General features: G+C 38.5%; 1 protein-coding gene across 3 annotated transcripts in view; it reads right to left on the bottom strand.

The window, feature by feature from the left end:
* Positions 1 to 3,109: 3,109 nt before the first annotated feature.
* The window catches only part of METTL8 (methyltransferase 8, tRNA N3-cytidine), a 137,154-nt gene continuing 112,723 nt past the window's right edge, over positions 3,110 to 27,540 (bottom strand). For 2 of the 3 annotated variants that reach the window (XM_057503915.1, XM_057503916.1), the window contains one exon: positions 3,110 to 3,365. In XM_057503915.1, coding sequence (XP_057359898.1) covers positions 3,343 to 3,365 — 23 coding nt within the window. In that variant the 3' untranslated portion in view covers positions 3,110 to 3,342. The remainder of the gene's footprint in view (positions 3,366 to 27,540) is intronic. The other variant, XR_008998267.1, reaches the window with a different exon arrangement.

Genomic DNA, 27,540 nt, shown 5'->3' with positions numbered 1-27,540 from the left:
TAATACGAAGCACATGAAAAGATGGTCAATATCATTAGTCATTAGGCAAATGCAAATTAAAACCACAATTAAATACCACTATACACCTACTGAATGGCTAAAATTAAAAAGACTTACCATACCAAGTGTTGACAAGGAGGTAGGGGAAGTTGAACTCTTACATATTGCTGGTGGGTATATAAAGTGGTACAATCACTTTGGAAAACAGTTTGTCAGTTTCTTAAAAAGTTAAATATACGCCTAACCATATAATCTAGACATTCACTTCTAGGTGTTTACCTAAGAGAAAATAAAACATGCATCTATAGACTTGTACATGAATGTTCATAGCATCTTTATTTGTAATAGCCCCAAACTGAAAACAACTAAAATGTCCATGTGTAGATGAATAGATAAACAAACTGTGGTATATGTACACAATGAAATATTCCCCAGCAATAAAAAGGAATGAACTAGTGATAAATTCATCAATATGGATGAGTCCCCAAATATACTGAGCAAAAGAAACTAGACCAGAAGAAGTATGTATTGGATGAACTCACTTACAAATTATTCTAGAAAATTCAAACTAATGTATAGTGATACAAAATAATTAGTTGTTTCCTGGTAGATGATGAGATGGGCAAGAGAAAAGGATTACAAAAGGGCACAAGGAAACTTTTGGGGATGATGAATATTTAAAATATCTTAATCGTGAAGACTTCATGGTGTACTGTATATGTTAAAGCTTACCAAATTGTACACTTCAACCATATGTTATTTATTGTATGTCAATTATGCCTCAATAAAAATTGGTTTTAAAAAATGGCAGTTATTTAAAAAATTAGTGCTAGGCATTACCCATATTGTGTCCTGCATTCTGACTTTTTGAAGCTGAGATTCTTCAGTTATCATAATGGTTCAGGCCCAGAAACTGGTGGTTTTTTATGAAGTTTGGCCTGTTCTCTTACAACCAAGTCTTTGTATGCCATCCAAGGTGATAGAAATGTGTGGGGGCCACAGTGCTGAGCTTTTGTGTTTCTTTCTTCAAGGCAGAAATGAAAAGCCATTGGAGTCTTCCAGTCACAATTTTCTTATCTCATTTGAGTCACTGCAAGCAAGGTTTTTTTGTTTTATTTTATAGAACCATAAAGAACAAGCATGATTCCTAAATAAAGTAGGGTATTTGTAGATGTTCTTGTCCCTTGATGCAGATATAAGGGACAGGAATCTTTCCTATATTCTGAGAAAGGACACAGAGATTCATACATGCCTTGCTTAAGAACAACAGACACATGTTTCAACCTATTAATTTCATCTGCTTCCAGTGAGAAGAAAGAATTTTTACAATGAGATGTCAGACAGTCTTCAGGCCCCATGGAGATTTTCCTGAGGGGATCCCACAACAGCTTTCCTGTGTGTTTAAGCCAATAGTTCCACCTCCCAAGGTAGTCTGCCTTATCTCTAATTGTGGAATAAAAGGCTTTGTTTTATTAAAAGAATTTGAGGCCTGGGAAGAAAGAGAAGTATGTTGGTTAGTGGGGGGAGCGTGTGTGTGTGTGTGCAGTGAAGTCACGGGATTGCATACTTCCCTGACCATGGTGAGATCATTTGTGTAGGTAAGAAACATTCAAAGCAGAGAACTGTCAGCAACCATATTCCAGATTAGCTTTTCTGCAGTGTTCAGTGGCTGGAATAGGTAAATTGCTGGCAGATGATAGTAAGGACAAAAAAAAAGAAACAGGTTCAACTTTGAAGGCCATATTTCTCCATTCTTTTGTTTCTGGGTTTGTGGGGATATATTTGCACAGCAAGGGTGCCCCTTTCCTCTCCTCCCTAGTAGGCTTCCAGCAGGTGACCAGGCAGGATACTGTGCAATGTGATACATGGGTGTCCAAAGGGCTCTCACCCAGCAAACTTCCTCTTCCTTAGGATGTTTCTAGGTATCTTTCTAGTCTTCACACGTGGATTGTGTGAGGGGAATTCTCACAGGGGAGTTACTCAAGACCACAGACCCAAGTCCTGGCAAATTTTCCTCCGGGGAATTGGGCTTTGACTTCAGTCAGTTGAATGGGGCTGAGATGTGTTTTGCAGGTCCAGGTTCCCAGGATATGCACTGTTGCTTCATCAGAGTGTGAAACCAAGGGCCAGCTCTATAGCTGGGGATATGTGTGAAAAACCTGTGGGTATTTTACATTGTGCCTGAAAATCACCATGGAATTCAAGGGAGTCTCAAAAGTGAATAAAAATAAAAATACTCTGGTAATGTAAACTCTCCTCATAGGAAATACCTCAAAGAGTATTTTCTAACAAAGCTATTATATTTATTCACAAAGGTAAGATCCAAATAAAGTGAAAATTGTTACTTGTATCCCCATTAGTGGATGGGCAACATAAGGCTATTCTATTCTTTAGGACCTAGTCACCAGTATCAGAAATCTTCTGAGAACAGGAAAACTTCAGGTGGGCATAGAACATAAAATAAACCATATTGATTAACCTTCAGTGAAACTGAATTCTACTTTTACTAGTACCTAGTGAATTAATTTGGACAAAAATGAACCCTAAGTTTAATTTAATGAGAAATAAGTATGTAAAGATGAAAAATATTCAACAACAGAAAAGGGGAATACAATAAAAGTAATTCTTCATCTAAATTCTATCCTTTGTTTCCCTGTTCCCCTCCATGAAGCATTGTTAACAATTACTTAATTTATATATAATCTGTATGTAGTATTGATGTATATACACATACATTCACATACGCACAGCAGATATATGTAAGTATTCCATATATCCTTTTTGTTATTGTGAATTTCTCACACATATAAAGGAATAAAATGTATAAGTGATGTACAAAGATTATGACTAAAGCAAACATTATTCTTTCTGTGTGGTCCTTGAAACAGGTGGCATTCTCAAACTGAGAAATGGAGGAGAGTTTAATAAAATGACTATTTACAGAGATGAAGGCAGATTTAGGGAAACCAATAAAGGATAATGTAGTACTCAATGGTTTACCCAGGTTTGTGAGGTCTAAAGCATATTCGGTTCTGAAAATCTTCTATAAGAAAAAGACGGCAAAATCACTGTCACAACAGTAGGTACAAAAATGAATTTAGAATGAGAAAGCATATCAAATCACAATTTATTAAACTACAAATACCACAATATCACAAAATCTAGATATCATTATACCAGTATTAAATTTGTCACATCCCTTCAATACTTTTTTCTCTACTTTTTTTTACATGCTCTTTGATTACCGCTGTATATGGCATTGGCATCACCCTCTATAGAAGGAATAGATAGCTAATTCAGTCTCTCCTCTGGCATAGTCTCTTTCTGAATTTTCTTTTCTGCTCAATTGGTCCATGAGTTCCACCCTACAAGAGAAGGAGACCAATCCATTGTCACAAGTGGAGAAACAAATCACTGAACATGTCTTGCTGAGCACCAGTCAGAGACACCATTTTTTGAAGTACAAAGGTCAGGGTATTTTACAAAGCTAAGGAACCTCTCAGTCTGTCTTCCACTCATAAGTTCTTCAGTGACTTCCTATGCATTTAGGATAAAATCTAACCTTCTCTTTATGACAACTGAGCCTCTTCATCCTCCTGTTTTTTCTCACCAGCCTGGTCTATCCCCCACCACCTTCCTTCCCCCATCTCTACCTATTCCACACCAGTTATACTCCAGTAACACTCAACTACCTATAGTTCCAGAAGATGTTATGTGCAGTCCCATCCCTGAGCCTTTGCACCTGATGTTCTCTTTGCTTAGAATACCCTCCCCAGCTTGTCCACCTGGAAAACCCACCTTCAAGTAGCAAATGAAATGCTAGGTCCTCTGTAAAGCCTCGGACATACTTCATGTTTCCTCCTCCTTTGTCACAGTCCTTTTAACACAATTATCTTACTCTAATGCAATTGTTTGCAGGCTCATCTCCTTATTAGCCTGTAACTTTCTGGAGATCATAGACTGAGACTCCTCATCCTTGTATACCAGGCACCCAGTACAAGGCCTGGCACACAGTAGGTACTTGATAAGTGAGTTTTCAATGAATGAGCATTGAGCAAATTTCTTAATGCAAGGTGCTAAAATACTATCTCATTTTGTGCTTAGTTACCTTATCCTATGAGGAAGTATTATTACCTTCATTTTACAGGTGAAGAAACTGAAGCTCAATAACTTTTAATAATTTGCCCATAGCTATTTCAACCCAGTTCTGGTGCCAAAAATGTTTGCTGTTTACTAACATTATGATGTTCCTTTAAGCAGGTAAATTGTATAGTTTTAGTAGAATGTAAGCTCACTGCATATAGCATGCTGATCCAACTTTTTCTGAATATACTGTTCTTCATCCTCTGAGAGATCAAAACCCATCCGCTCCCACTAAAATTGCTCTTTTTCAAGGTCACAAGTGATCTCTTTGCTGCCAAATCTAATGACCACTTTTATCTTTTTTGACTCTCAATAATTTTCCACAAAGTCCACTGCTCCCTTTGTCCTGGTAATAATTTTCTTCTTCAGCTTTTGTGACAAACCATTCTCTCAGTTTTTTCCTTGCCTTGCTGGGCACTCAGTCTCAATTTCCTCTGGCTCTTCCTCCTTTCTGCCTCTAAGTACCTGGACTCCCTCTGAATGAGGCCTTGGACCAGCTCCTCTTCTCTGCCCACCTCCTACTCCAGGTGAACACACCCAGTCCTGGGAAAGCAAGTAGGATCCATATGCTGTTTGCCAATTGCAAATCTCCAGCCCAGCTGTCTTCTTACACCCATATGTCCAACTAATCACTTGATATTTCTACCTGATCAATTCACTAGTATGCCCTAAATTTTCATTGGCATTTCTTAATTTCTCCCCTCAAGATGTTCCTCTCCCAGTGTTCTAGTTACTATTGCTATGTGACAAACTGCTTCAAATCCTAATATTAATAGGTCAGGAATTCATACAGTGAGAATGACAAATCTCTGCTTGGGGAAGACTCAGGGAAAGGGAAGACTCAGGCTGGAGGCAGGAATCATCTGGAGACTTCTTCATTCATACATCTGGAGTAATGATGACTATTATCTGGGAGCTCAGCTGGGGCTTCTGAATGGAACATTTTCCCATGGCCCATTCATGTGACCGAGGCTCCTCCATAGCAGGGCAGACTCAGGGTAGGTAGGGTTCTTACATGGTGGGTCAAGCCATGTCCCAGCAAACAAGGCAGACACTGCATGTCCTTCTATGTTTTACACTCAGAAGTCTGAAGGTCATTTCCATGGGGAGAAGTAGTCACAAGCCTGTGCAGACTCAAGAGATGCAGACTACACTAATAATAAACAGATATCCCTGGTACAAACTACCATTACATTGCACCTCCTAATTGGTCTCACTGCTTCCATTTTAGTTCCCTTCTAATACATTTTCCATATATCTCAAATCTTTTTCTCTTGCTTGAAAGCCATCAATGATTTTCCAGTGTACTCAGGTAAAACCCCAAATTCTTCTCTCTCCAACATCATTTAATATCAGTTTTTTCTTAACTCACCATACAACACTACATGTATGCCCTTCCTTGTCTACTTTATGGCCTTTGCACTTGCTATTTCCTCTGCCTGAAGCCTTCTTTCCTTCTCTGTTGCCGTTTTTGTTGTTTCCATGAGGCTAGTCTTTCTTATCCATCAAGACTTGGCTTTATGTGACCTGACTACTCTAACTAAAGTGACCTTCATTTACTTTAGTGACCTTTTTATTCATTATCTCATCACATTTACAATCTTCCAGTATAATATTTAATGATTGTTTACTTATTTATTTTGGAAGTAAATGTAATGCAAACACTAATGTATGTTACAAAAATGTAAACTCCATGAAGGCCTCAATTATGTTATACCCACCACATACCACAGTGCTCGGCACATAGTAGATGACGAGCAAATATTTGTTGAATATGATACATAAATAAATAAATGGATGGATGATCTATTTATCCAAAGCATAAGAAGAGATATTTCCTCTTGAGTGCCTTTTTAGCCAGGAAGAGAAAACAATTCCCTTAGGAAGTCCTCTGCCGTGAGAGCACTGGTACTATCCCCAGCCTTGAGACTCTCAGACTTCTTGAGATTCTGGACATCAGATCCAGATCCTAGCAAGGAGCTGGCATCTTGGATCATATTTGGTCCCCAGAGGAGGCATGCTTGTCAAATGATCAAGGCAACAAAGCACCACATTTTAGAGGCAGTAATACCATTAAACCACGGTAGCTTCTGGAGCTCAGAGAGGTCTGTGACAGGTTTCCTGGGATCCCCATTTTTATTCAGGCAGCCATTTGTAGCCAGGCCTGACTATCCACTTTTAGATCATCATCTCTGCAAACATCTTGCAATTCCAAACATTCAAAGACATAGACACAATGGCTTCCAAATACTTTGGATTTGTTATAACACTATATTTATGCTTTTTAGTCCCTGCTTATCTAAGAGCTATTGGCATCTATTTGATTTTCCCAAACTAAACAGAATCACAATAAAGTAATTTTGAAAGCTTTTTTGAGACTTTTGTCAAATTCTTTAAGCTTGGTAAAAAGCTTCCAGTGTCAAAAGACCAGCACTCCAAATCACTCATCTAGAGGCCTCTTGACAATCTCATTAATACAGAAAGTTGGTTTACCATTTCACTTCTCTTTATCAAGATGTTTTTTTTTTCCTTTTATTCACACTGGATCTTCAGCCAAGGAAATGTACTCCCAGTTTCCCTTCAAGAAATACTTTTAGTGTTCTTCCTCCTTCCTTCCTTCCTCCCTCCCTTCCTTCCCTTAGATTTTTTCATCTTATATAGTCTTTATATATATTTCTTTATATGTTTTTTTCTCAAACACTTTTTCTTTTATGTATTTTATTGTTAAGATAGTATTTAAGCCCTATATGACCTGCTACCTTTACTAATAGCAAAATGGAAGTTTATTTGTCTCTTCCCTTTGAAACTCAGGATATATCAACAAACCAACTGTATCTGTTTGGCAGAGTCCCTGCTGCATTTGCTATTCTTCTCTTCAGTACTTTTCCTGGAACTGGAAGTTTTTTGGTCTATTTCACTGGCTTCTGTAATATCTTCACTTACACTGTCTCATTCCCAGTGGTTTGGTAGCAAATCTACGCTGAATGAGTCATGGGGAACTGGAACCAGAGTTTAACACTTGGTGCCTTCCACCCACTCCCTCAACCCTTGTATAGGTCACCTCACATCCTTTACCCGCTGCAAAGAGCCAGGTAACTTAATCTAATACCTATTCATCTGTCTCCAAGTGGAGATTGTGAAACCTATGTGAGCTCAAAACATGGCTGCCATATATGAGATTTTCTCGGCTACCCCTTACCCTTAGAGAGTTTACACTGTTTAAAATTTAACTCTTCTGATATCTAAAAGAGAGTTTTATGGTTAGGAAAAAGAGAGTGAATGTTAATGAGAAACAGTTTTATCAGTTCTCTCGAGCTTTACCCACACCACTCAACTATCTTATTGCTGTGAAGATTCTGTGAATTCTTTTCAAATGGGAATCTTTGGACGGTGCCTTACAGACCAACTTTGAGAACAATTAAATGTGACAGGCTTTATTGTTTTCAGTTCCTTCCGAGGAAGGCAAACATTTACTACATCTGATACTTTGCCTCTAATCAACTGATTTTTTAAAAAAGACAAGGTCTTTTGAGCACTTTATTTTCTACTAAGTACTCCTCAAAGGATTCTGTTTTGCAATGCTCTTCATATCGTTCCATCTGTTCTGATTTTTCAGAGGTTTTTTTCTTAAATCTCAGAAAATTCAATGAGAAAAGGTAAAGCCTTTACTGCCAGTAAATTTTTGTTTCTCTTCTTTCTGTAAAAGAGCCAGTTTGAGTCAAAAATAGACTTGAGAAATGTCTACAGCTTGAGATTCATTCAATCCACTAATATTTGTTCTAGAATAATGAGATTTGATACATCTGAACTAAAATGATCCCTGTATTTGTCACTTTTTCATTTCAGATCAAATGAAACACAGAGCCTTCTACTGAAGCAAACACTGTTATGTTAACCACCCCCTCTTTCTTATTTTAAATTTATCCTGAATAATGTGAAGTTGGAAGTTTAGTTTCATTCTAAATGTCCCTGAAGTTGGCAGGTTAGGTCATTCTAAGTGTCCCAAGTTAAACATTAATCAACTGATCCTATTTATTATTAATTTCCAATAGCAGTTACTGTGTTCCTAACACCAGATATCCAGTGGGATAAAAATATGGGGGCAAGAAAAAAGAATGACTTAATCTTACAGTTAAAAGAATCAGTATTACTGAGGTATGATTGACATAAAATAAAATTCACAAAACTTAAGTGTACAATCAATTAATTCTAAGTACATGCTTAATTCTAAGACTACACTCACAATTATGACACTGAACATTTCCATAAACCCCAAAGGTTTTCTCCTGTCCCTTTGCAATTCTCTTCTTACCTTTGGTACCAGGCAACCTCTGATTTGCTTTCAGTAACTAGTTTTGACTTTTCTAGAATGTTACATAAATGGAATCACACAGAACAGAAAGCAAAAGGGGTATTACAATTAGCACACATAATGTAGGTGGAGGGCACACGGGGAAGGCAGTATAACATAGAGAAGACAAGTAGTGATTCTATAGCATCTTACTATGCTGATGGACAGTGACTATAATGGGGTATGTGGGGGGACTTGATAATAGAGGGAGTCTAGTAACCATAATGTTGCTCATGTAAGTGTATATTAATGATACCCCGCCCCCCCAAAAAAAGACTTCTTCAGACTTACAAAAACTGAAAATACTTCACTAGCAGATTTTAATTACAAGAAATATTAAAGGAAATCTTCCAGGCAGAAGGAAAATGACACCAGACAGAAATTTGGATTAAGGAAAGAAGAGCACTAGAAATGGTAAATATGTGGGTAGATATAAAAGACATTTTTGGTTGTTTCCAAATAATCTTTAAAATGTAACTGACTGTTTAAATTAATAATAATAATAATATATTCTGGGGTTGTAGTAATTATAATAAAAGTGTGTTCAGAACTTTGGGAATAACCTGAAGCTATGAAGTAGGGAGAGATGCAGGAGTTTTAACTAAAACTGTTTATTCCCTCCGACAGCTTACAAAATAAAAAAATTTTTTTAACTCTTTCATCATTAGTTTGACCACAAAGCAAGATGATTACACTTCACCTAATGTTTTTACCACTTGTAACCTTATTATAGTGAGCTGTTGGCTCACAATTCCTCTGGGAATAAGATTCCATTTTTAAATAAAAATTGTCTGGGAAAACTGGAGCAGAAAAGAGTCCTGTCTTTACTGATTTCAAGCATAGTCATTTGAAATAAACTTAGACTTAGATTCTGATACAAATTGATAGGACCCTCTTTTTTGGATGAATTGGGAAGAAGATGAGGTAGAAGAATCTCCTTAAAAGTTAGAGGCCAACTTAGGACACAGAGGAGGGTCATGTGTGGGCACAGCCAACTCCATGGCCTTTCAACCAAGCTGAAGTAGAGGGACAGAGGGAAAACTGGACACAATAGCTTAAAGATGACAGAGAGTTTGGGTTTGTTGTCTAGATATTTCCTTATTCCCATATGTGCCCTTATTAACAGCACCACTTTGGGGCACTTTTTTACAGCTTTATCATCTTTTTACCAAGAATATGGATCTTGCTTCCCCAAGTAGAAGGTAGACTTCTTGATGTAGGGACACCACTTTGGCCTATGTGACAGTAGAGCTACTTGCTCCTTGGTAAGTGTGGCAAAATGAATAAGGAGGAAAAGTAGTTTACATTTATATAAATGAATTAAAAGTGATGGTTTATAGGGATCAGCTCTGTGGGTTGGAGAGGGGGTGGGAAGAAATCAGTTACAATTTGGTACCTGTTTTTTTTTGTTTTTTTTTTTAGCTTTACTGAGGTCTAATTGACCAGACTGTAAGGTATTCAAATTGTACATCATGATGATTTGATCTATGTATATACTGTGAAAGGACAGAATACATCTAGTAAAACAAGCAGGTAACAGGATAGTGTGTAGTGTTGAAAGATAAATATTCACCAAGCTGAGTGATGTGGTTTTAGGTTTTCTTTTTCTTGTTTGCTCATTTGTATATTCTACTTTCTTTACAGGATACATGTTTCATTTACAAAACTAGGAAAAATTATACAAGCAATTTTTTAATTGAATGAAATTCTGGATTCTCAATGAGAATTTGGACACTCAGGAAAATTTTCAAAATTCTCACCTATCTTGAATGGTCAGGGGTGCTCTTACCTGGGGAGGGGGATATAGGCACATTCTCTTTAGTAGAAGATTAGCCACTCTTCAAATAACCCAGGCAAGCTCTTGAAAGTACCAGTCTAAGGAATCCCCAAGCAACCGACATAGAAATCTCAGGAACATTGGAAGCAACTTAACGGTGCAATATTATGGGATTTTAAAAGTAAATTATGTACCTCTAGATAATTGGAATATTTGCAACCACTAAAATCTATGTTTATAAGAATACTTAATAATGGGAAAATGCTCACATTTTAACATTAAATTTAAAAAGTTACATGCCGTGTTATTTTATTTGAACAGAGAAATATATACGTAATTTAATTTCTAAAAGGAAATAGATCCAAATATTAATAAACATTATCCCTAGGTGATAAAAGTATGAATAATTTTGGCTACCTCATTCCTTTCTCTGTTTATAAAAATTCCTACTATGACTTACTTTTATAATTAGAACACACACAGTTATTATAATTATTTTAAAAGAAGTTGGCTTATAGAGTGGTTCAGCACACAGGCTCTGAAGCAGACAGCCTGGGTACACATCCTGCTTCTGCCAGGCTGGCAGACCACTGCCCCTCTCTGTGCCTCAATTTCCTTATCTTAAAACAGATAGTGATAGTACCTACATAATAGGGTGCATGTAAGTAAATGAATTAATTCATAATAAAGTATTTAATATAGTGCCTGGCATATAGTAAGCACCCCATAAGTAATCTACTATTACTACTAGTATTATTATTACATGTTGAATGTTCTAGCTTCTCACCTATTAACAAGTTCAGCTATTTCAAAAAAGTGTATTTTCTGAATATAATCACAGATCTCCAAGACTCAGTGGAGCCTGCATACAACATTTGTTGCAAAAAACCTCAGCAGTTTCCTTGGAGGGTCAGGTATTGAGCTTGCTGAATTAGGCAATGGCAAGCAAACTAGCTAGAGACAAGCCTGTGGCTGCTTTTCCCCTTTCCCTACGGCTTTAAAGCTGGTATGGTCACAAAGTTATACCTGCTTATTCAAAGACAGAAACATAAAAGAGCCCTCTCTGAAGTTTTCCTGGGTTGGCTCCAACTTCAGAGCTGTATCTCCATCTTTCAGAGTTCAGTTGAATCCTGTGATCCAAATTTGGGTGAAGAGATTCTATGCCAAAGACCACCCAGCTAATAAGGGGCAGATCTGGGATTTGAATTTATGTCCATCTGGCTTTGCGATTTAGTGTTCAATTTGTACCTTACGATATCTTTCAGCTGAAAGAAGAAAAGCATCAAGAAGGCCATTTCATCCACCAAAACCCAACAGTGGGCCATAGAGAGATTCAGTTTGGTCCCCACTTCTCATTCCTGTATTCATCAATGTAAAACAAACCAAATCCGGCATGGCATCAATATAAAGTTAGCTCTTGACTTTACAACAGAGCAGAAAGCAAAAGAGACCCACTTTCTTTCTAAAACAAGATGAGTTATAAAAGAGGCCCTATGTGCACCATGAATTGGGCTAGAAGTCTGTGTCTTAGTGTCATTATCTCAGGGAAATCATCTTCTCAGTTGAAGCAACAACTCTAGGTGAATGCTTAGAAGGGAGAGGCAACCTGGTGCTCCAAAAGCCTGGTTTCTCCAGCTCCTGCAGCATTTACAGTCTGTGCTATCCATCTCTGTTTGTCTATCTGTTGTCTATATCCCCGTTTGCTTAATAGTATCTCTTCCACGTATCTTATTCCTGTGTAAAAACTAGACAGCCACCATCTCTGTGATGCCTGCCCCTATTCTCTAGGGACAGCTAACCATTCTCTCCTTTGCTGAGCTTACCAGCTTTGCTCCCTTCTGGTGGTTCTCCCCCTTGTAGATCCAGCACTCAGGACAATTCCTTCAAAGCCATGGTTACTAAACAGATTTTCCTTGAATAAGTGAATGAGTAAATTAACAAATGCATTCTACGCCCTGCCTCAAGGGCAGGTGTCACATCTTATATTGATCTGTATCTCCCAGAATATCTCCTTCCTTTTATTTATGTCCCCTAAAATATCTGTAACAACACTGATCATATGGCTGGGTACAGTAAATAGCTTGATTGACTTTCTCTTGTAGCAAAGGATATTGATAGACTGAACATTTACCTTTGGGTAAATGCCATAGGAAAACATGTCTTCTTTCATCTCTTTTGTCTTGAATAGAGTGAGATTGCCAGGGGTCCTATAGACAGAGGTTTCAGTCTCTCTGGTAAAACTTTAGCTTAACCCACTTGCCAAGGAGAGGGCTATTTTCCTGTCTCCCTAAATACTTGATAACAAATATAAATTCTAGAAGAAAAGCCCTCCAGAGTGAGAACCCCAATTTAAACCAAGTGTTTTCTGTCATAATCCCAAGTAAGGCCTGGAAAAATCTCATTTATATCCTTATCCTCAGTGCCAGCCTAATATTGAATGTATAGTAGGCATTCAAGAAGTGTTTCTTTAATAAATGTAGTCCCTCACTTAAGGAAATAAAGAGGAGGAAAGTGATTAACTCTACAGTGTAAGATGGTCCATGGCTTAAAAGCCACACAGTACAGAGGAGAGATGAAAAAAGAATCCATAGATCTCAATAACATTATGCAATTGTGAAAGCACTTTCCATATTATATAGTATTGTTTCATAGCAGTTATTGAACTCCTACTGTGTAATAGGTGACTTAAATACCATTGTGTCTAATTTTGACAACTCTCAAAATGTTATGATAGTGCCCATTTCAGGGTTGAAAAAAAACCAGCTTAGAGGGGCTAAATGATTTGCCCAAGGCCACAGACTAATATTGATTATTGATTACCCACCACAGTAAAATGTGAGTTTCATGAGGGCAGCACCTCTAGAACCCAGAACAGTACCTGGCATGTAGTAGATACTAAATAAATCTTTGCTGAAGAACTAACCAGTTTGGCTGACTCCAAAGCCTTCACTTTTTCCATAAGGTCACCTGCTTACTCTGTGAAATGGTTTTTTGAAGCATCCAGAGAAAGTAGTACACCTCTTCACACTCAGGAGGAACGTGAGAAGTTAATTTGCCTTCAGCTAACAACAGTGGCTGGGCCAGGGCTAGAGCTCAAGGTTCTGGTTTTCCACCAGTGTTTTCTTTTGGTTAGTCTGCATGGAGGCCATGAAGCAGAGTCAATTTGTGGCACATTTCCTTTCCCCCAGAAAATCCAGGGAACTGACCTGGAGAGATACAGTTAAGAAAGAGTTATATCCAAGTCTTACTGCCTAGGAACCAAAAAAGCAACCTGACACTGGAAGAAAGTCATGTTCCCCAAGAGAAGGGTGGGGGTTTGGAGATTACTTTCTTATTATACCAGAGTCTGATGTTTTGAGTTAGAGCGAGTCCCATGACGACATCTAACCAGGCAGCTGCAACCTGGAGGTAGCGTCTTCATCACACAATTGTTCTTTGTATCACTTCAAGTGGTCAAGGGCCTTAACTCTTTAAATCAGAGATATGTGTTCAATTAAATATCTTATGGTTATACAGACATTTCATATATATCTATATCTTATATACAGACATATATGTATTTGCCAAATACTTTTTTCCTTTTTTTCCTTTATAATTTATAATACCAAAGAAAATATCTATGCATACCCTACTGTTAATATCAGTTAGTAGCTATGGCTACTCCTATATCTATCTGTTAAGTATCCAAATGGGTATGTCCCTATGCTAGGGATAGTGTAAAATAAGAAAGCAAATACATATATAAATCCAACTGAGTACGTCCTTATGGGTATGTATCCAATTGGGTATGTCTCTGTGCTAGGGATAGTGTAAAATAAGTAAGCAAATATATATATAAATAAGTAAAAGTTTACCATAGTCCATACAGCATTAAAGAGGCCATGTAAAAGTAAGCACATACCAAACCCACCATCAAATATACCTATTATTATCTGATATAATGGACAATGAAGTACTTACAGCTATATACAGGTCAAGGGCCCATCTCAGTATAATTCCTTCCTAGCTTTCGGGCTATCTCTCCTCCTTGTTTTTCATTAAAAAAAAATCTCTGAGTATTTTGCCTGATAGTCTTTCCAAAGCATCACGATCAGTAGAGACAAACCAGAGACTACCCTGGTTACATCTACCTCAGGAATCCCCAAACCTAAGTTTCTGGCGACAGCTTGAAGAAAAGCCATACAAACAAACTACTCCTGTTGGAGAAAGAAGTCACGGCCCCGCCAGCAGCCCTTGTGCTGACAAAGCCCCAACAGAGGAGATGGTATGTGATTGTAACAGCATAGAGATATGTCTTTTGCAGCTGCTGTATCAGTTCCTGCATCCTCACGCTGTTTCTGCTGTATGCCCTGGCCAAACGCACTCTGAGGACACTGGAGAGTACTGGAGCCATGTTTTCCTTGGCTATTACTCCTGTGCTAATCTCCCCAGTGAAATACTTAGCAAGGTAAGAAAGAAATGAAGCGTAGACGCCAGGGGCAGCTCCCGCCATTGGAAGGGATCTGTACTTACAGCTTGCCTCTTGCCCTTCTCTCCCCTCTTCAGTGCACTTTTGCTCTCCTCTAATTTTTCCATCTTAGATATCTTTTATTGTTTTCTAAATACAGACATGCTAAAACCTCAGTGGAAAGACCATCTACTGAAACCAGAGTGATAGCAAGTAATGTGCCCAGCAGGCAAATCGCAAAACAAATAGAGGGTGCACTCAGCACTTTTGCTTCTGCTGCACAAAAGAACCCAAATAAGGCTCCTGGAAACATGGGTTGAGTAATCAAGCCCCTTTCCTGAATGTACAACAGCACAGCTTCTCAAGATAACGAATTCAGCTAGTGTAATTGTACACCCGTCTAGAAGAGCAAAAGGAAGCACAAAAAGGAAAAAGGAGAGCAGGCCAAACTTTTAACTGCTTGCCCTCCTTCTGCACCTGCCATGGCTTGCAAGCATAATATCGTATCCCAGCTGGCCGCCTGTCCTGAATTCTGAGACCTCAAGACACCCATTGCCCTTGGAATTAAAGAATTACAGATGGAATTTTTGCACCTGCAAATTGAAAAAAAAAGAAGATAGTGAGAGTACTTAGGAAAGATCTTTTGAAACATTTGTCACCTTTGTCAGGCTGTTTTCTGTCTGTGGTGAATGCTAACCAGACATATGAGTAAAGACTCCTGAGGACCATTTGGCTGTTTTCACTGAAATTAATTTTGGTTCCTACAGATTAACCATGAAGACATGCACTGGCTGCAGGTGTGCCAAAGCCAGCGTTAGGAGCAAACTCATCAAATATTGCAGAGATGGGTAATGAGTCCTGGAAAATTAATTTAAATTGAAATAGGATAAGAACATATGGAAAGAATCAATCATTCCCCATTTTGAGTGAATATTATTTTAGCATGCATAGATTTCCGATATAATTTTATTTTTTTCCTTTGAAGCTCAGGATGTACTCACACACTAAGTCTTTTTACAAAAGAGATTTTTTTTCCCCCAAGATAGAGAAGGTGCATGTTTCATAAATCTTTCTCCTTGTCTAATGCTGAAACACACATTTTGGGCTCCACAGACACTGATAAAAGTCCTTCCAGAAAATATAACTCTGTTCTCAGGGTAATTATACTTTCCTAGTGTCAGGACACTAGCTCTGGCTTCCATTGAGAGTAAGATCTGGGCCCACTTATTATGCATGTCTGCATTAACTGGGCGGTTTACAAAATTTAAATGTGAAATGAAGAGAAAATACAGGGGCAATGGTAACAGAATAGAAAATATAGAAGAAACATATTTTTCAAGTATCTGGGAGGAAATGACTACATTAGCAAAAATCCCACACCCACATGTTCACACTCTTATAATCCCATTTCATGTGCAAAGTCATCTCCAAAGTTCAGCTCCAGTTTCTCTCAAGGGGAATAAAACAGAAGTAGGCACACCCATTTAAGGGATGTGTTCCCAGAACAGAAGTGACACCAGTGTAGTCTCTCTTCCACAGACATTCTTCTAATGCTACTTGTAGTTTATTTACCTAAGTTATGTATACCCCTTGTTCTAGGTAACAATATTGATATAAATCCTCATCTACATCAGTCACATATATTTACTTAATGATATTTATTCATTCTTTATTCAACAAATATGGATTAAGATTCTCTTCTGTACCAGTCATGTGTTAGGCACAGGGTAAGGGAAGATACAGAAAAGAACAGAGACCAGGCCCTATTCTTGAGGACCACATGACTTAGGAATGAAGCTGGTATATACATCCTTAAATTAAAATAGAGCAATATAGTTCATGCAAAAAATGATTTACTGATTTTTTTTCTCTCTTTTCATTTTTGATTTGTTTTCAAATATATTAATTGGACATCTTACATGCCAGTCAGTATGCTAGCAACTGGGAATATAAATTTGCATACAAAAATCCAAAGAAGAATTTCAAAATAATATTCCACAATTCTAGGGACAGCAGGAAAGAAACCAGAAGACATCTATTTATAAATATCTGTGTTAATGGGGGTGGAGCAGAGAACTCAGAAGATTAAAAAAAAAAAGGTCATTCCTATGGGCTTTGGAAGAGATCCTAAGTTTTGTGGAAGCAGGGGACTAGGGAGTGGTGAGGAAATAATGATGGTATGATTCAACTTTCCTTAGGCTGATGTTACTACTCCTTGTTCCCTGAGCATTCATTAGTTGGGGTGTAGGGAGCTGGTGGGGAAGATTAAACCTAGATTCCAGTAGTCGGGGTTCAAACATTAATGGTACAAAATCCACAAAAGAGATAATCTGGGATTGGCTATATAAATAGCAAAAAGTAGAGAAAGGGGACATGAGATAGCCAGAAAAGGAAGTCCTTGAGAGAAAAAGAAAGCAGGAGAGTAAAATAAAGGCAAAATCAGGTAGCCAAAAGACTAGCACCCTTCCTCCAGCCTTGCTGACTGGAATCCTGGTGTAGTAAATGCGTAATCTATTAAGCACTTACCCAGTCTACATGCTCCATGCCTAGCTCCACACCCAATGGGGCTGTGGCTGCATTCTGGTCATTGTATCTCCAAATCCCAGCACAGTGCCTGGCCCAGAGTTGGGCTTCAGTAAGTTTTGGCTAAATAGACAAGGAAGTGAATCAAGTGGAGGAGAGGACAGAGATACACATGCACATGTATTCTGTACACAGGAGATTTCAGCTGCATCCCATAAATTAGGTATATTATCTTCATTTTCATCCATTTCAAAGTAGTTTCTGATTTCTTCTTTGACCCATTGGTTATTTAGTCAAGTATTGTTTAATTTCCACATATTTGTGAGATTCCTAGATTTTCTATAGAGAAATGAAAATGATAAACTGCCTCAGTTTGGGAGGCCCAAGGTGAACACCTTTGGAAAGGACATGAAGACACAGATGAGAGTTAGGCACAAGGTTTCCTGGCGACCTCTGCTCAGAATGAACTGATCTATGTAAACCTGCCATCTACTTTCCATCCAGAGAACACAGATGTGCTCAACAAGTGCATATTCTTCCAAATTATAGATAAGAAATAAATGTCCAATATTCCAGCCATAGTAAAGTGAGGCATAAAGCAGAATTAGGATTTCAGGCAGGCCACAGAGCATCATGGTTAGGAGCTTAGGTTCAAATTCCCATTCTGCCATTTTTTGACTGATGATCTTTGGACAGGTATTCCATTTCTCTAGGTTTCAATTTCCATACTTCATAAAATGGGGATAATAGTAACGCCTATCTTATAAGGTTATTTAATAATAATAACAATCACATAAAACACAGCATCATAGGAAGCTTTCAATAAATGTTAGCCAGTATCATTGTTAGCACTTTGGGGCCTGGCATCTGAAGCATTTAATATCAAAGATGCTGCTATACCTCTGGGTCAACACTGAGTAAGGGAAATGATGCCAGACTTCCCGGGTTTGATTCCTGGCTCTCCCACGTGACAGTTAAGCAGCTTCTATCAGATTGTTTCACCTCTCTGAGTCTTATCCTCATCTGCAAAAGGGGGGCCAGACTCTCACAAGGTTGTTGTGAGTAGATGAATTAATATAGGTAAAGCTCTCACAGTAGTGCCCCACCCATGCTCATAGGGATCCAGTCCCGGCAATGATGTGATTTAAATTTTTATTAAGGAAACAGACAGAAACCAACAAAGAGACAATGAAACAAAACAGTTACAAATTGTGATAAGTGGTATGAAGGCAATAAAAAAAGGCTGAAATAGAGAACGGGGAGGTGAATATAATTAAGATATTAGGTGGACAAACACAGTAAATATTTCCTGAGGAGGAGACATTTGAGCTGAATGCTAAAGGAAAAAAGGATGAAAAGGATTGAGAAGCATCTTAATCTCAACCTGGCCAAGAACTGAAGGCAAAACCTTCCAGGCAGGAAACAAGGGATGCCAGTGGCCAGAAGTGCATTTCAAATTGAATTCCTAACAATATCTACATTTCCTAACATAAATATCTCATAATACACAATGATATAACAGGAGGAGACATGAGAACATGGCCAAATACACATTCTGGAACCTTGCCTGGCATTTCATTAAGCTCTGTGCATGTGCTACAGTGGTGTATAATGTGCATAACTTTATATAAGTGGACATGTGAGATGTGAGTTTTTTAATAAAAGACTAATGTAGACCTAAATCTTCCTAATTAATAATACATTAAAGATATTCAAATAAAAGTACAGAAGAGGTAGGAGGACTTATATTTTAGGCTTGCACAAAACCAAATTTACCTGGCAGCATAAGTTGATGTGATTTGTTTCCCATGTGTGGAAAATTTTGATATATAACACATTTGGGTGTGCCATGTTGTGTTTAGCAGAGTATTTAAGTAGTTAGAAAAATACATACAGATATATTTAAACACAGGAAGAAATGTCTGTGGAACCCCTAAAGGAATTCCACTAGACTCTTAGTGTCACAGAACAGTTTTAAAAGCACTGCTGCAAAAAGATCCCAGGTGGGAAAAAATGAATTTATCACTGTTCTCCATTCTCTCCCCACTGGCTAGTTTTATTTCATTCACTCATTGAGCATTTACTGAACCCTGTGCCAGTATGCAACCCTCTTCCCTTTCCTGCTTTGATCTGTTTTCCATTCCTCTGCACGGCTTAGTGCCCTGGAAGGTGGGAGGGCATCATGCGGCAGCCCTTGCCCTCTGACTCCCAGTGCCCCTCAGCCTGTGGGAGCACAGCAGGAGATCAAAGGCAGGTTCCCCCCTGCGTGGCTGCGTGCTTCTGGCAGAAACAGGGTTCCTTTATAATGAGAATTCCCACTGGCTGAGCCTATAATGAGCCCCTAGTGCTCACCACCTCTAGTTACGTCATTCCCTCCTCATCTCTTTTAGGCTGAGTATTACTTGCTCCCCTCTGCGGCTAGTCTCTTGATGCTTCAGCATCCTGTGTGGATATCTGTAACCTGCCCACACTTCTGTAAATCGTCCCTTCATTTGCATCTCTTCAAAAATCCAAACTGAGACTATCTTTTTTTTCCTGCTAATACTGACTTGAACAAGCCTCTGTTATATTCTAGAGCAGTTCTGTCCAATAAAAATATAATGGGAGTTACATATATGCTTTTTATATACATATATTACAAAATTAATTTTAATAATATATTTTATTTAATTCAATATATCCAAACTGTATAAAAGTTTATTGATGATGTATTTTGCATTCTTAGTCATACATCAAAATCTGATGTGTATTTTACAATTGAAGCATGTCTCAGTTTGAAGTAGTCACATTTCAAATGCTCAATAGCCCCATATAGCTGGTGGCTATTGTACTGGACAATGAGTTACAGATACTGTACTAGGGCTGCGGATAGTGCCCCTCCCGTCACAGAGGTGATGGCCCAGTAAGAGTGATGCCAAAGAAGCCATTACAAAACAATGTAGTAAATGCATGATTAATGCTATCCATAAGAGGCTATTGGAAGCAGAGTTCTTTCAACCAGTGGGGTTTATACAGAGAAGGTGATAGGTGACACTTTGGTGGATTCTGAAAGTTGATTAGGATTCTACCAAAAAAATGAGAGTGGAAAGGGAATGTCAGCAGTAGAGAATCCTTTTTTTTTCCATCTGCCCTAGCAACATCAACTCTTCTCTGAGATGGACATCCTGACCACCTAGGGGATACTTGGATCTCCCTAGCTATTCTGGTCCAGGTTTGGACAGATCTTTGCAGTTTTAGCACAGGCTCTGGGATGAGTTTTCAAAGGAAACTCAATTAGGAAATACTAGGGAGGGTGCTGGTGAGTTACGTATATGAGGTGAATGCCTACAAACACATTGGGAAAACCCGGATCCATTTTCCTAAGGTAAGATAAATCTGGGCACTGACTGGCTTAGCTGGCTCCGGTTCCTGGACACAAAGTGTAGCTTTATTTTCTTCATCTCATCTGCTCCCTTTGTTATTCCTAAGCTCTGTCCCAGGACAGATACCGAAGCAGCTCATTGTTCCTGTGGAGATGATTGTTTTGCTGCTGTCGTTTTCCATCTATTATGCTTATATGAGCCTCATTTCTCTAGCGGTTTTGAGGAATTAAGGACTAAAATCAACATTCCCCAAATCTGTCTTTCTTATATGAAAATCCTACTGCCTTTAGCCAAATATGTCTGTTTTTTCCCATTTCAAAACACAGACTCCCTGTAGGACAGCTCAAGAAGTTCTTATTTCCTGTCTAAGAGGCACTGCTTTGTTCCCTGTCCTTTGAAGGGAGGATAAAACTCAGGAGACATTTAGGAACAGTCACATCTTTCTTGCCTCAACTTTCCTTCTCAGCATACTGCATTAGATATTGTTGGAAGACTTCCCTGACTCTACTGCATCCTCCAACTTCTGCTTTTTAGCAACAAACTATTTCACACTTTTAACAATAACAGAGCTCCCACCTCTCAAGCCTAGGGCTTCCTGTGAGGTTCCTCAGATTCTCTTTAGGAAGTAATAAAGTACCCTACAGATCTCTCTGGATGACTTCATAGTGCTTAATAGGTGGGAGATTTTTAAGAATACCCAAACAGAAATGGGAGAGGAAACTATTCTTAGATAGTAAGAAAGAAGTATACACTTAACTCAGACAAACATTCTGGTGCCTTTCTGCATGAGCAGAACTCTGACTTCCAGGAGGTTGGAGAGCTATGGCTGTTTATATCCTGTCTGCATTAGTCAGATGGTATACACTGTAGCCTTATTTTCCTTATCTCCTTAAATCAACCATAAGTCATTTTCAATGTCAAGCTTTCCACAAAAATTCCCTGTGGTTTCTTTTGGTCTCTCACTCCAACTACCACATTGCTATTCCCATTGGCAATAATGTCAGCATCTGCTCTCCATACTAGCACTATTTGCAAATACTTTGAGATCAAGTCCTTGCTTACTACTCAAAAGTTCAACTTCTGTTTTCGCAGAGCCAGAACACACACTGTATTATCCAGTTTAAATAGTTTCCAATTCTCATCTGGGCAGTGGGCTTTTTCAGTTCCTCCCATTACTCATCTATTATTTTATTGTTGCTCTTTATCCTTTTCCTTCAGTTCACTCACTGTATAGATGATTAACTTCAGCCTTGACACACTTGAACACTGCTAACTTTGCCATTCTAACTAGGCTATGCTGCCTTCCCTCCTTAAGGATCTCTTTTTTTCCAAGATATTGTGGACTCTGAGAGCTTCTTTTACTCCCAAAGACAATTTATTGATGCCCTTTTTGTGCTCTCCTCTGAGTGGTCTAAGTTAGATCTCATGATGGTAGGAATCAGGCAATAATTGCACACAAAGAATCACTTAACTCTTAAAGAGAAATTTTTGTGGCTGGCTTACATCTGGCTTTCTTTCATCTCTCTGGCTTAAAAACAACCATATTTTTGTTTGTTTGTAATGCGCATGTGTGTACATAGTTTGTTTTTGGTTTGGTAATTTGTGAGTGTATGTATGTGGTTTAATTTTGCTTTTGGTTTTGTTTATTTGTTATTTTTCTAAATGACTTGGTTGAACAATTCTCCAAAAGCGCTGGGTGTGCCATTCTGAGTACTGCCCGCAGTTAGCATTTTTATGAGCTGCCCCTTCTGCCTGGACACCGTGTTTCTAGACTTGCGGGAAAATACATACTCATACACTCAGGTGTGCCTGCATCCACATCCACAAGCGAAACTAATACAGAAATTAAAACAACACACTGGGGGGAATATTTTACCAAACCCAGTGGCTCACAGGAGTCATATCTATATTATATAATGAGCTCTCTTATAAGTCAAAGATATGTGTGCATTTTTACAAGGACTAGAAGAAATCATAAAAACTGTAAAGAAAATCACTAATATCCTATTACATACATAATATCAATCCTGCCGTGAGCATGAGGAAGGTTCTTCATATGTCAGATACTATTCTACATGCTTTACATTTAGAAATCTATTCAATCCTTCCAACTCTATCATGGGTGCTATTACAAATGAGGAAATGGAGTCACAGGTAGGCTAAGTGACTTATCCATGGTTGCACAGGCAGAGAGTTGGGAAAAGACACAATAAGGCACTTCACAGAAGGTAAACTGCAATCACAAAAGGAGAAATGTTCAAGACTGCGAGATATCAAAGAAATGTGCATTAAGATATAAAGTATCATTTCATACCACAACTTTGGTAAGACTGGTTAAACTGTCACTCTCAGATATGGTGGCAACAATGTAAATTAGTGTAAGCTTTTAAGAAAGCCATTTACTTTTAAACAACTATGGAGAGGCTCCCTTTTACTCAGTAATCATACTCCTGGAAATTTATTCCTAGAAAGTTATTTAAAAGAAAGAGTCATATGAATAAAAGGCTTGCTGTAGCCTTTTTTATGTCATCAAACATTGAAAGCAATCTAAATTTCCAAATATAGGAAATACTTAGGTAAACAATGGTACATCAACAAAATGGAATACTATACAGCCATTTAAGCTATAATTATGAGCAATAATGGTAATATAAAAATGCTATATAATGTCCAGTGAGCTAGCCAAATATAAAATTTGACCTATTTTATGGTTGCAGTTATGTAAAATTATGTATATATATATGTTCAAGGACCAGAATAGAACATAGAAGGAAAACACTTGAGATGTTAGGGTGGCATAATTTTAAGTCCACTTTTTTCTATTTTTACTTGCCTTTATTTCTATTGTTTTCCATATGATGGCAAAATCAGGAGTTGGAGAAAAAGAGAATATGCTCTTTTTGCCTTCTGATAATTCATAATTGAGCTGAGAATTCAAAAGTCATTGACTTTTAGAGCTGGAAGTGACCTTATTGGACTTTTTGTACAACTTCCTATTTTACAGATAAATATTTTGAGGCAGAAAAAGATTGACTTGTTTAATTGCACATATTTAATTTGGAGCCAGAAGTTACAACCCAAAAATGACTCATATTTAGGGTATATATCTTGTAGAAAAATTAAATTGTTAGGCTCCTATCTTGAATTGTATCATGTCCATAAAATGATTACCTGAGACTAATTCTTTCTTATTTGCACTATTACTTGCCTCCTTTCTCCACCTGAAATAAGCTTTATGCTAAAGCAAGAGCCCTGTCTCATTCTTTACTGTAAAGCATACATCATACATATCACTGGCATTTCCAAAAATGTCAAAATTTTTATAAAGAAGAGTGTTTCAATAACGATGGGAAAGATGCTAGTCATTTTCTTGTGATGGTAACAGCAGAAATTCAGATTACTATCAATTAAGATCTGATAAATGAATTAAACGGAATTTTACTTTCAAGCATTAAAAAAAAATGTTTCCTAACACTAAGAAATTTATTTTATTTAATCTCCTAAAAACTAGTTTCTGGGATAGAAATGAAGAATATGGGTCAATATGTAACTGTTTATAGAAACCTTGCAGAGGCCCTCATCACTCACCTGTGACCACAACAGGAAGGCATGCCTTCAGGAAAGTACAAGCCCACCGGGCAAGTGAAGCTCTCTACTTTCAGACCCATTTAGATTATGATAGACTCTGGGTGGACTTTCTGAAAGGACAGATGAAAACAAAACACATGGGAAGAGGCTAAAGAAAACTTGGAAGTTGCAGATGGGTGTAGGGATACCAAAGTTATTTCAGTTTGGTGGGGGCGGGAACATTTTGTCCAGCCTTGAGAGGCTGATTTGCAAGGAGCGTGTAAAAGGGCAACTTGAGGCCGTGATGTGATCACTACTGGGATTCAAACATGCCTGGGCAGAGTGGCTTTAGCAGTGAGTCTCTGGGGCATCGACCAAATGACATGAGCAGCCAGAGTGATGGAGATGGCTGCTCCCACCAGCACCCGGTGCCTGAGCCTTCAGCAGCAGCAGGAAGGGCAGTCAGCTGTGGGTGCTGGGATGGGAGCACAGCCCTCCCACTGGGCTTGGTGGAAAGTCCTGGATGCCATTTAGCGCAAGTTAATAGAGCTGTTGAGACCCTCTGAGGACTGAAGAAAAAGAAAATAAGGGAAAAATAAGGAATAAGAGAGGAAGACTTTTAAGGAGAAATTGCTTATATACACAATCTGTAGTTTCAAGTTAATATTCATATATTTAAGAAATGTATTGACATTTAACAATCTGACTGTTTTTTTACAACTCTAAACCAGTTCAAAAATCATGGAATTCTGTGATATTTTCCTTTAAGTCATACTTTAACTCAGTGGTTCTCAACCCTAGCTAACATCAAAATCTTCAAGAATATAAAAAACAAACACCAATGCTCAGGACCCCCATGGATGGATGAAATTAGTATGTGGTAGTGTGCCCCAGGCATCAGCATGATTCAAGAGCTTCTTGGGTGCTTCTCATGAACAGTCAGGGTTGCGATCCATTGCTCCAAGAGAAGCAGTTGGGAACTTTCTAGAACAGTTCTAGTTTTAATGTGCTATGACTACTAGGACATCTTGTTAAAATGCAGACCCTGATTTGAAAGGTCTGGGGTGGGGGTTGAGATTCTGAATTTCTAACAGCCTCCCCTGGTGACGCTGATGCTCCCAGTCTGCATACCACCTTTAGCATAGAAAAGATTTAGGAAAATGAAGACAGGTGATTAATCCAGAGTAGAGTTAGTAGAGATAAGCAACTAACAAAATAATGAACTTAAAAAAAAATAAAGTGTATATGGCCTCTTTTTATATGACCAGCACTTTTAACTTGGTTGCCTGGTCTAAATCTTTAAAGTCAAGGAAACACTGGAATTGGTAGCTTGAACCTTTCTATAATTGCCCTCTACCTTCCAGGTTTGCCATATGTGACTTCTAGTCATGTCATATTTGTCTAGAAGGGCCAGCTGGGAGTGACACTTGCTAGGACCCAGCTTTAGGCAGCACACTAGGAGGGAACAGCAGGGAAGGGGAGGTAGTAGGTGAGAAGACAAGCACGAACTCTGAAGGGAAATGCAAATCAAAAGAAAAATGAACCCTGTGATCAGAAGGCAGGAGGCTGGAGAGCTGGAAGAAATGTGGAACCTAAAATTTCAAATTAAGGCCCTCAACGTATGCTGAGGTTCTTTTATTTCATGTGAGCACACTGCATGGGGAGAATCAAGTGTAATGCCTTTGCTGCAGGCCCTCTTTACTTAACTATACTCCTGACCACAAGGTTCAGTTGAAAGAGCTGAAACTCTTCCTGATTTGCCTGGTGATGGGTTTTGAGGATCCACATGTAAGGGCCGAGTTATAGGTAAGCCTTTTCCCCTGTGACTGGGCGATGAGAGTGTGCACAAAGTGCTGAGAGGTTTTGTGAGTGGCAAGAGGTAATCTGTGTAGAGGAATGGGCAGCATTACTAAAAGCAACCCTGTACACCAGAGTGAATTTGGTGCAGAGGCTACACCTTAAGGGCGTGTTTCACATGCTTTGTTTGGCTTTTGCTAGGTAACACACGACTAGATCTGCTCATGCAGGGCCTTGAAGAGGGTCTCAGAAATGAGGACGCCCAGTGATTTGTGAGGGGCAGACTATGCAGCCAGACAGTGGCGGCTTGCTGGAGCCAAGGGGTTTAAACAGGAGACAGTGGGTATCCGTCCTAAGTTGTAGGCATCTTAGGATGAGTAAGGGCCAAGTCTTGTTCATTCTAGGATTCCCAGCATCTGGCACCATTTCTGGTACACAGTGGATGCTTAATAAATGTTTGAACTGAATTGAACACAAGCCAAGGGAACAGCAATGAGTTTCTGATGAAAGAAAACTCAATTCTTCATGGTTAGGAACAGTATCTAGTGGCCAATTTCAATTACTTTTATTGCAGGAAGAGTCTATTTTTACTCCTCTCCTCTCCGCAGAGGAAACAAAGAATTGGTCACCATACTTTGTGAAAAAAAATCTATTAATTATATCATTACCATGTATTAAGCACTAGGCATCTCCAGTCATCTTGCACTTAATGTGTGTTTTATTCAGTCCTTGCAACGATCTCCAGCTAAGCAGTATCATCTCCAATTTATAGTTAGGGACACTGAAGCTCAGAGATGTTAAGAGTTTTGCACAAAGGTACACAACTAGCAGTAGTGAAGCCAGGAGTTACATCCAAAAAGGGCCCATGCTTCCTCCCTGAGAACTCTTTTTACCCGTTTTTATCTGGGAGCTATAGTCTCATCTTCTAGCATGCTCTTCTTCTTGGGTAAATAAACACATTTTCTTCAGCCTCTAATCATGGCCCTTATAAACAAACTATTAACAATCTTATATCTGTCTCTGGCTTTTCCCCAAGTTCTCCATGTTCTTTGAGTTTGGCATCAGCTCAGCCTTTAAAATACCATTCAGTGGGGGGAAATTGACAAGTTTTTACTTCAACAAAAGAACAGAATCATCTCCCTTTCCATTTTAAGTCAGCATAGAAACTATTTAGCACCTATTCACATATTCACAAAGAGTGAAAATTTTAAAAATAGAAGGAACAATAATCAACAGGAGCCCTAGTGGTGAGGGGTGTAGTTTTGTGTGCTTAACCTCCCAATCGTGTGAAAAGGATTCAAGGGAAAAGCACTGAGCATCTGAAACAAACATTTTATAAGTGCAAGAGCCCAGGTTCTGGTTCTGGTGAAGAGACAACAGGGTTCAGGGGAACAGAACAGGGCAAATAACTGTACTGAGGATTTTTAGTCTCCCCGTGGTCTAGAACAGAGCAGCTCAAGGTGGGCTGTGGGCAGGTGCTGCTCTGCGAATTGCTCCATTCTATTTGTGACAAGCTAAGTAGAGAAGTCGAGAAAGTTTTATGTGCTGAATCTAATAAAAATCTTGGGCTTGT

Source organism: Manis pentadactyla, chromosome 6, assembly GCF_030020395.1.
Source record: "Manis pentadactyla isolate mManPen7 chromosome 6, mManPen7.hap1, whole genome shotgun sequence".
In the NCBI taxonomy this organism is placed as follows: Eukaryota; Metazoa; Chordata; class Mammalia; order Pholidota; family Manidae; genus Manis; species Manis pentadactyla.
This window is presented reverse-complemented; position numbering and strand designations above follow the sequence as displayed.